The following is a 10,444-nucleotide window of genomic DNA, read 5'->3' on the forward strand; positions in this document are numbered from 1 at the left end:
CTAAGTTGTATTTCTGTTCTTTCAAATTGTAAACTCATGTATTTGATAACTTGCACTATGAGGTCATGATGTATAATGAGGACATGCGACCATTGAGTATTTCTTCCATCTTGTTTTACACACATTCTTAGGATTTATCAATTTCATGCTTTATATCATGTTTATAGGGTGTTTGGGATGAGTTTTAGACTTAGTTTGTGACTATGGTTGATGCCAAGGAGGTCCCCAAGGTCTTAGGCACCCTGAACAGGCATTTTGGGGTATTCTAGTGCCCTTCGAAGGCTCCAAGGATAGGGGACGAGCGCTCCATAATTCTGGCAGTGCGCTAGGGGCTAACCTTAAGTGCTCGTAGCTCAATTCTCGAGCACTCGTAGCCCCTGACTCAACCTCAACATTGTCGCTCCTACTGCAAACAGTGATATCTCATTCGTTTTAACTCTGAATTTGGTCGTTCTTATGTCTAAACTGACCACATCAAAACAATCTTTCCAATGGTATAAGTCTTATCATAAGATCCCAAATATAGAAAGAGTTATGTCCATTTTAGTGAAGACAAGTCAAGTTTTCCATATGTTAGGAAGTGCCGATTTGTTTCTAAACTATTCCTTTTGGGATTGGAACTCCATGGGAGGTTTCCTTATGTTTTATATTACCTATATAGGCCTATTAGGTATTTCAGTTAGGTTAGTTTTGCCACGGTCATGTCGATTGACTATATTACCCTTGTGACTCTTGGACTTCCGAGTTAAATTTTAAGTATGGTAATGGTTCTTATTCATTCAAGTATCATCATAACAAATTAGTATGGCACTAATATACCTTCCAAGGCATCAAATGATGTAGAATGACAGTTTTGCCCATAGTTGACCTCGGGTTCGGGTAATGACTCGTGTGACAATTCAGATCCCCTAGGTTTCTTAGAATTTTTCTATATAATTTAGGAATTGTTATTAATTAGTAGTAGGACTATGTTTACCTATAAAAAGGTCCGTTGTCTTGCAGCATGGTTGGATTGAGCAAAAGCTATTTTTACAATTCTAAACATAGGCCAGTTTTATGTTTCAGAAGCATGGCAGCCATTTTTGAATTTTTATGTTTGTAACAACTATTTTGGATCTTAAGGTTCTTTGTAATGCCTATATACACATAGACATATGTAGTTTTTTATTTTATCTTAACATGACAAAAAAAAAAAGAGAGGAAAAAGAGCCTCATTAACACTTAAAGGAACATCCAACCAAAAATGAGAATGAACATCAACAGGGTGAGCAACTTTGGTCGCTACGTGGGTGGGCTTGAAGGAGTATTTGAACATCAGCTAGAATTGTCATTTTAAGCCGGGAACAAGGACAGAGCTAACATGAAAAGGAAAGAATTAGATCAAACGTAGTTCGAAAAAAAAAAAGTTTTGACCTAGTGGTACTTATCTTAATTCCAACATAGTTTTGTTTTGAAAAGTGAGTATCTAAACATATTGAAAGAAATGTTTTTGAATGTAAAATTGATGTGGTAAGATTGATGGGAACGGATCCTCTCCAAGGAAACAAGGAAATTTGTCTCCTAGCATCTACAAATATTTAATCATACGGTTATTAAGGCACCACATCAACAACTTAATTAACTAATAAATATGGGATCGTTCTAAGAAAATTTGTCTCCTAGCATTTATAAGTATTTAATCCAACAGCTGTTAAAGCGTCACATCAACAACTTAATTAACTAATGATATGTTGATTTACTAACATTGAAGAAAGCCATATATCATTGATTTACTAACATTGCAAAAGTGGTCTGAAACATTTTAGAATTCAATTTAACAATTTTCTTCAACATAAAGGAAATAAATATGTTAAAATAAATATGCATGTTAAAAGACTAAATAAATCTAACTACTGGAGTTAAATATGAGAAAATGGGAAAAGAAAAATGAAACCTTCCCATCAATTAAAACATGATGGAGCCAAATGAAAAGGATATGGAAAAACAAAAAAATTATGAATAACAGCTATTTGAAGAAGAGGGATGATGCAAGGAGAAATAAATTACAAGAAAAAAAAAAACTTATTCAATAAAAATTGAAATATTTATATATATATCCAAGATAACAATTACCATTAAGCTTCTCTCTTTCGATTTCCGTCTACAATTGTCAATCTTTATTCGCTACAATTTAAGGTTTGGAAGATTTCACAGATTTTTCTGAGTTGAGAAAGTATTTTAAGATCTTGGTACATCAAATAACTCAAAGCTCATCTGAATCTCCCCTACCTAGCTTTTAGAGTTTTATCCACCGCAACATCTAGGTAGTTGAATCATATATATATAATATTTCAATTTTTATTGAATAAGTTTTTTTTCCCTGTAATTTATTTCTCTTTGCATCATCCCTCTTCTTCAAACAGTTGTTATTCATAATTTTTTTTTTTTTGTTTTTCCATGTCCTTTCCATTTGGCTCGATCATGTTTTATTTAATGGGAAGGTTTCATTTTTCTTTTCCCATTTTCTCATATTTAACTTCAGTAGTTACCTTTATTTAGCCGTTTAACATGTATATTTATTTCCTTTTATGTTGAAGAAATTTTTTAAATTGAATTCTAAAATGTTTCAGACCTCTATTGCACGCCAGGATTTATATGGCTTTCTTCAATGTTAGTAAATCAACATATTTATTAGTTAATTAAAGTTGTTGATATTGTGCCTTAACAACCATAGGATTAAAGACTTGCAGATATTAGGACACAAATTTTCTTGGAATGATATCATATTTATTAGTTAATTAAGTTGTTGATGTGACGCCTTAACAACAGTAGGATTAATTATTTGTAGATATTAGGAGATAAATTTTCTTGGAGAGTATCCGTTTCCAAGATTGATGAAGCTTCAAAAAAAACTTAAGAAAAGTTTTGAAAATGGTGCTTTACATACATTGAAAAGCCTTCGACGAATTTTTGACATAGTGGTTAATGTCTTATGGACTTAAAGGACCGTGGTTTAATGATGTGACTAGAAGTTAAACGCACCCAAGTATGTTTAATAATGTGTCCTAAACATGCTCCTTGTGATTGATTAAAATGATGCAGTTATATGTACATTCTGTTAAATAGAAAAGTTGTCAAAATTCTTATTTTTTAATTAAATTTTAAGAGTTTGAAAGGCCATAAAAATGAAATTTTTAGAACCAAAATAAACTTTAAAAGTGGTGGAAAATTGTGCAGAATTATTTCATTATTGAAATGATTTGAAAAATAAAACTTTCTCGATAAAAAAGGAGCTATTTTGGAAATTCGACGGTTATAATGTAACTAATTTTTATTTTTATTTTTTTAGAATAGAAATAAACCTTAAATGATTAACTAAGATGCCAAAACATGAATTACCCTAAATGATCAAAAATACAAAATATATGCAAAACTGTGACACTATTGCAATTCGAACAAAATTTAGATTGAACCCATGATTGAAAGAACTTTTTTGGGTTACGAAAATAGCATTCGCAAAATGTTTTAAGTTGAAAAAGTATTGAGAATTTAATTAAAATAGTATGCCTTTTGGAATTTTTGAAAAATCACTAATTTGACAAATTTTCGACAAAAATATGTTTTAAAAATAAAATACAAGGCTTTCATGATATGCAAAACTAAAACTTTGAATTGAAAGTTTACTTAAATTATATATATCAAATCCTTTTAAAAAACATAATTTTAAAGAATTATATAAGACAGTCAATTTTCGTAATTTTAAAATTTTGACAGAATAACGGCAACGTTTTAAAATTAAATTAACTTGAATATGCAAAAAAATTCTATTAAATTTATTAAAATGAACCAATTTTAAAAAAATTTCAATATATGACGAAAAAAAAAAAAACAGAAGGTCAAAACAACACGACGTCGTGTTTGCTTGGCCTAAAACATCCAATTGCACAACCCCCACTGTCTTCGGAGTCGCCAGAGTCGAGGTCTTCCCGCCGCCATCTTTAGCGGTTGTTCTTAAGGTGGTCTTGGCCAAGCCTCAAAGTGATGGCGATGGTGCTGTTTTTAGGTGAAGCATTGGAAGGTACTGTCATTTTCTTAATTTTGTTTCGTGAATTCCTTTTTCAACTTTCTTATAGTATACTTGGGAGTCGATTCAATTACATTCGTATTGGGTAAAGTTTGGTGCTCATTTTCTTAATTTTGTTTCGTGAATTCCTTTTTCAACTTTCTTATAGTATACTTGGGAGTCGATTCAATTACATTCGTATTGGGCAAAGTTTGGTGCTCATTTTCTTGATCTGTTCACATTGGGTCAAATGTTCATTTCAGTTATTCTCTTTCTTTGATTCACTATGCTGCGTCTACTTTGTTATTTTAAGGCCTGTTAGAAATGTAAATTTTTTTTGTGGATGATATAAATTGTCATTCCTTACAACTGATGTTTTTATGCTATTTAGCATATAATTTTCCCTCTATTGAAAAACAAATATAATTCTGGGCCAAAAAAAAAAAAACAAAAAATATATTTAAAAATGTGCACCATCACAGCTTTTTCCCAAGTAAGGGCATAATTGTTTTGGAAAGATTATACTACTGCTAAGCAGAATTTTTTTTTTCTTTCTCCTATGCTAAATACAAGAATTTAGGGTCCATCTTAGATAACGAGGAAGTAACAGGTGGTGGATAGTCTCCTAGATTTTGTTAAGTGAGAGAAACAGAAATGTTTTCCCTAGTATTTTTTATAAAGGCAATATGTGTAAATTGCATTCATTTTTTCAAAATTTTTATTTTTATTTTTATAAGTATTCATTTTTTTCAATTTAAATAGGTGAGACAAGAGTTTTTTAGATTCAACAGAATATTTACTCTGTCAGCCTTGTGAGATAAGTATGGTAATTATCTGTCATTTCAACAAGGAAGTTACCCGCAACTCTGCAAGCAATAGTTTCATCTATGCATTGGACACTAGAGAGTCTTAGACACATCTATATCCTGACACTTTGTTTTGAAAGACGAAAAAAATAAAGCATAGACTGCAACTTCTGTTTTTTTTTTTTTTTCCTAGTTGGTACTCACACACCCCGTCCAAGGAATTGTTTGCACTCAAGATGAGTCGAACCTTAGACCTGATGCTTCCTGAGGCACTAGGGCCAAGTGACTTACCTACTTGAGTCAACCCCTTGGGGTTTATAGACTACAACCTTCGATAGTATTTTTAAATGACAATGTCAAGACAGCTTTTTAATCAATTGTCTCAATTTTTGCAATTAAGTGAATAAAATAAGAGAAGCTATGAGGGAATACACAGGTTTACAGCTACAAAGATACGACTAATGATACACATTCTAACTCTCAATTTGGAATGTGAGAAAGGGTGTGATACCACTATAGCAGTATAACACACAGGTAAAGGCGATCACTTCTCTCTCACATTTCAAATTGAAAGTTTGAAATAAGACACTTTCTTAATATATATAATACTTATGCATAGAAACAAATTTAGAGAGAAAAAGTAAAAATCTGAAAACACAAATGTAGAAAAAGGCATGGCAGACTGAATTACAAAGAATAGATAATGGGAGCTAGCTTAGTAGTTGTTTTTGTTTTTTAATTATTTGATGCAGGCAGAATTACATGTATAGAAGAGAAGAAAAATTTACAGTATACAAGGGGCATATACCTGCTAAAACAGAGAACTCAACACGATAGAATTTAGATCAGGTTTCTCTTTGGTTTTGAGTTTCTTTTTTATGGCTAACCACAAGCCGAAGGAGTGCTTTGGAACATTTTGGTTAGACCATACGAATGCCAATGAAATGGGTTGTGGTTCAGGGACATGGTTTTGATGGTGTGGGAGATGAAGTATTTGCCATTGGGAGATGGTTTCCAAGAGATAACATGTTGGAAGGGTCTGTGAGGAGGGACCAAATTTGTCTAATAACTGCAGCTCTATTCCAGGTTTCCAACTCAGGGGTGCCCAAACCTCCAGTACTTTTAGGTTTGCAGATGTCAGTCCATGGAATTTTTGCACTGCATTTAGTAATAACTTGGCCAGACCATAGGAACATGGAGAGAATTTGATTCATTTTACTGATGATTTTCGAAGGTAAAATAAAGAATATTTGTCCAGCAGCAATGGATGTTATTGAGAGTTGCTTGGATTAATTGTAATCTACCTGCAAATGACAGGACTTTGTTTCACCAGTTAGATATCTATCTAGCATCTTTTCAATGATGGTTAGGCAGTCAATGGAGGTCAGTCTGATAAGGGGGTCCCTAGGTACTTCTGGTATGGCTGTCTGTAGGGAATCCAAAGATATAGGTGATAGTGGTCTGGTCACACGCTCAAGAACTCCAGCAAGGAGAGTAGGGCTTTTCAAAGGTTTTGGACTAATTTTAGAGAGATTTGAAATATATCTAAAGCCTTTTTGAGAATTCCTGTGGAGTTGGGATCCCCATGGGAAAATTAAAGGATGTCATCTGCAACGGCAAGGTGGGAAATTCTGAGGGAGTTGCATCTCCAATGGAAAATGAATTCAGGGTTGTCATTTATGCATTTGACAATAATGGAAACGAGACAATGGCTAAGACAAATAGATAGGGTATATTGGGTGCCCCTGTCTAATGCCCTTAACATTTTTGAAGAAACCACATAATTCTCCATAAATGAGATAGCAAATGAAGTCGTGGAGATGCAACAAGATATCCAGTTGATGAAAGGGAGAAGGGAAAATTCATGAGCTCAAGCATATCAAGAATGAATGGTACCTTCTCAACAATTCTTGAGCTAGGATTGTATTGTTCCCATTTTTTCTCCCATTGTCAGTGGAATTTTTGCAATGTCAATAATTTGGAGTAGAATCGATTTCAATTTGATGGTTAAAAGTTTAGAAATACATTTGTAAAGGACATTACAGCAAGAAATAACCTAATTTTTTTTGGGAAAGGTGGGGTAGGGGGATCTTAGGATTTAGAGCAAGATAAGTTGCATTTATTTTCCTAAGAATTCTTCTATCTAGCTTTGTTGCTACCACTAAGAAGATAATATCTCGGAAACCAATATATATATATATATATACAGGGTTAATATACTCAATTTTTTTAACTGCAATATATGATCCAAATACGTACCAACACCGACTCTTTTAAAAGCCATTACCAAAAGTACCTCCCCTACCTTACTTATGGTGGACCTTGGGTCTTCCTCTACTCATTCCTCAACAAGGTACTCAAATTTCAAACTATCACATGCATCTATAATACAAGGAATGAATGACTTTTCAAACTCATCATTTTCATGATCCAAAAGCATTTCAACTACCTTACTCATGGTAGGTCTTGTATTTTTGTCTTCCTCTGCACATTGCAAAGCCACTCTAACCAGAAGTTCCATCTTATTTTTGTCATATTCACCATCCATGGCAGTGCCTATGATTTCTTCGATCCATGATCCATTTCCTGTAGTTTCATGCATCTTCTTTCTCACCCATGTGACCAACCTTCTCTGCTCCATCCCCCCATTATCATCCATGGCATGGACAGTACCAGTCGGGCTTCTTCCGGTTATCATCTCCAACATGACAACACCATAGCTATAGACATCAACTTTGGATGTGATGGGAAGATTAAAAACCCAATCTGGAGCCATGTAACCTCTAGTTCCTCTGATCCTAGAGAAGCTAGAATTACCAATGCTACCTCTGTTGAAGAGTTTAGACAGCCCAAAATCTGCTACTTTGGGTTGGTAATTCGAGTCCAAGAGTATGTTCTGAGGCTTTACATCACAGTGTAAAACCCACTCCAAGCATTCTTCATGTAAATAAGCTAGGCCTTTTGCAGTACCCAAAGCAATTTCAAACCTCTTCTTCCAATCAAGCATGTTGGAAGTTATGTTTTCTGCTAAAGAACCATGCTCCATGTACTCATACACCAAAAGCCTGTGCTTTCCCTCCACACAATAACCCCATGTCTCTATCAGGTTCATGTGATTAAGTCTCCCAATGGTGCTTACTTCTGCTAAGAATTCCTCTTCGCCCTGATTGGCTTCCGTAAGACGCTTTATTGCTGCAACTCTATTGTCAGACAAAGTACCTTTATATACAACACCACTGCCTCCTCTCCCAATCTCTATGCTGAAATTACTCGTTGCCTGCTTAAGCTCAGCATATGTGAATTTTGTGAATCCAGTTCCTACTTGAAGGTAACCATTCTCAGTTGCATGAGAGCCTTGACGGTTTCTATACAAGACATAGGACACGAGCAAGAAACCAATGATCTCAACTCCTCCACATCCACAGGCGAACCAAAGCATGAACTTCACCGTGCTGTTTTCTTGCTGCTGCTTGTAATTTCTGTAAAGGGGTGTCGTAACTTGTTGCGAGCAATCTAATCGGAATTCTTGACTGGGCTTATCATAGGAGGAGAGATTAGATTTGGGCAATTTTATGTACATGGTTTCTTCAAATCCCTCCGAGCGATATCCATCGAGCAACAGAGCCTTGGTGTAACAAAGATAGTAACCATTAGTTCTGTCATATTTGAATTGAAACCCTTTGCAATTGCAATTCTGGGAACACTTCTCTTTACACCTCTCGAAGGTTTGATTTGGGAAGTACGCAAGATCCTGGCCATAGAAATCAACATGAGGAAGTTTGATGAAAACAGCCTCCTCATTGCACAAGAGATTGAAATATGGTTCACAACCATAAGACCAATCTCTTTGATTTTTCATCTTGAATCCCAGTATGCAATTGCATCTCCTACCTCCTTTACGATGATAAGTGCACACACTGTTGGGTCCACAAATGCCATGAATGGTGCATGGGTTGGACTTGGCTTGCCATGTAACAACCCAAGCTCTCAACTTCTCATTTAGACTATACAATCTAATGTTGCCATCAACATCAACAGTCAATCTTCTCTTAGGTCCTGTGCCCAAATCTGCAGCCGAGAACTTCAAATTATCAGATGACTTGAAATGGCCAGAGGGATCGAGTACTGCAATTCTACTATTGTTGTACGTGGACCTTCCAAGTTCCCATGGTTGCAACCACGGGTTAGGCCAATAAAAGCTGGAGATTTCAAGACCATCAAATTGGAGGCGGAGCACATTGTCACCATCGATATAAAGCTTGTAGAAACCGGAAGAGTAATTGCTTTGGCTTCTTGATGAAACAAGCATTGTGTTTTTGGTGAGTGGTTGTAGGGGAAGAAGAGTATCCGTTGGTGAATTAAAGCTTTGCCAAAGAATTTTACCCTCCAAAGTATGAAGAACAAGATTACCAGTATCATAAAGTTCCAGCTGCACCAAAGAAGTTGTCGTGGTTTCAGTGGCCCAAACAATAAGACGATCAGCATCTGTCAAGATAATATTACCAGTTTTTAGCACGGAGAGCTTTGAGCGTCTTCCATTAACTGGTTGGTCTCGATTGGCCATCCAAACCACCGTGTAACTCCCATCATCTAACGATTGACTATACCATATTGCAAAGCAATATGCGTTCTTGCCCACCGGATAGAACCCCGAGGAGAAAACGCGGTTCGCTGAAATTAAAACGTTGTTTGGTTTTTCAACGGAGAGGGATAAGCCTTTGGTTATTCTAAGAAGTGTTGAAGATGAAAATGGTGAAGAGAGGAGAAGAGAAACGACAATGAATAAAAATGGAGCACACATAATGGCTTTAGCTGCTTAGAGTTGTATGTAAGTTATGATTAACTGTTGAAGGCGGATGTGTTAATATATATAATAGATACAGACAATACTCTCATGGAGGTGGAAGAGTTTACACTGCTCATTAAATTCTATGTACTGTTGACCAAGTCTATTAAATTCTATCATTTCCATCATTTTATAAATATTGGTAGTGCGTAAGTTTGAACCCTTAGATGAAGAGTAACAGAGCAATAGTAATGTTGATGAAAATTGCTTGAAGTCACCATTTTAAAGGGTGTATGCTCATTTAAGTCTTAAAAGAGTTTGCTATTGAGTTCTTTGACAAAACACTTTAAAAATATAACAATGTCTGAATTTATGCAATACTGAAAAAATCCCTTATTCTATTGAAATTATTATAATTAGGGTTGTACAAAAAATCGATTGAACCAATAAATCGAATCGGATTGGTAGGTTTGGTTCTGTTTTTTCACGGTTAAACTCTATTTCTTGTTACGTAGATAAAGAAAATATCCAATAATTATATTATTGTAAAGATTTTGTAAATTGTTATCATTATTTAATTTTATAATCTATTTATTTTAATTAATATATCAGTGTGATTATTTTAGAAACTTATTTTAATTATCATTTGAAAAAATAATTATTTAATTATTTGATTGAATATTAATTTTAAACTAGATTTTACTATTGTGCTTGCCGTTTTACTAGTGTGTATATATATAAGTGAAATGAGAGAATAATAACTAGAATTCGGCCACCTTATTTACAGAGTAACAAAGGGTTGCAAGTTCA

The 10,444-nt window shown here is 34.5% G+C and overlaps 1 protein-coding gene across 1 annotated transcript; it reads right to left on the reverse strand.

Annotated features, from left to right (window-relative positions):
- Positions 1–6,847: 6,847 nt before the first annotated feature.
- LOC132273965 (putative receptor protein kinase ZmPK1) lies at positions 6,848–9,826 on the reverse strand. The gene has a single exon (XM_059775094.1). The coding sequence runs from the start codon at positions 9,647–9,649 to the stop codon at positions 7,187–7,189; it is 2,463 nt and encodes an 820-aa protein (XP_059631077.1). The 5' UTR covers positions 9,650–9,826; the 3' UTR covers positions 6,848–7,186.
- Between the last annotated feature and the right edge of the window lie 618 nt (positions 9,827–10,444).

This window comes from Cornus florida, unplaced genomic scaffold, assembly GCF_030987335.1.
Source record: "Cornus florida cultivar Cherokee Brave unplaced genomic scaffold, ASM3098733v1 CherokeeBrave_3.0.0_Hap2_Chr09, whole genome shotgun sequence".
NCBI classification, from domain to species: domain Eukaryota; kingdom Viridiplantae; phylum Streptophyta; class Magnoliopsida; order Cornales; family Cornaceae; genus Cornus; species Cornus florida.

Excerpts from the sequence above, each read along its gene's own strand:
- LOC132273965 (XM_059775094.1), bottom strand. The coding sequence starts at position 9,649 with ATGTGTGCTCCATTTTTATTCATTGTCGTTTCTCTTCTCCTCTCTTCA.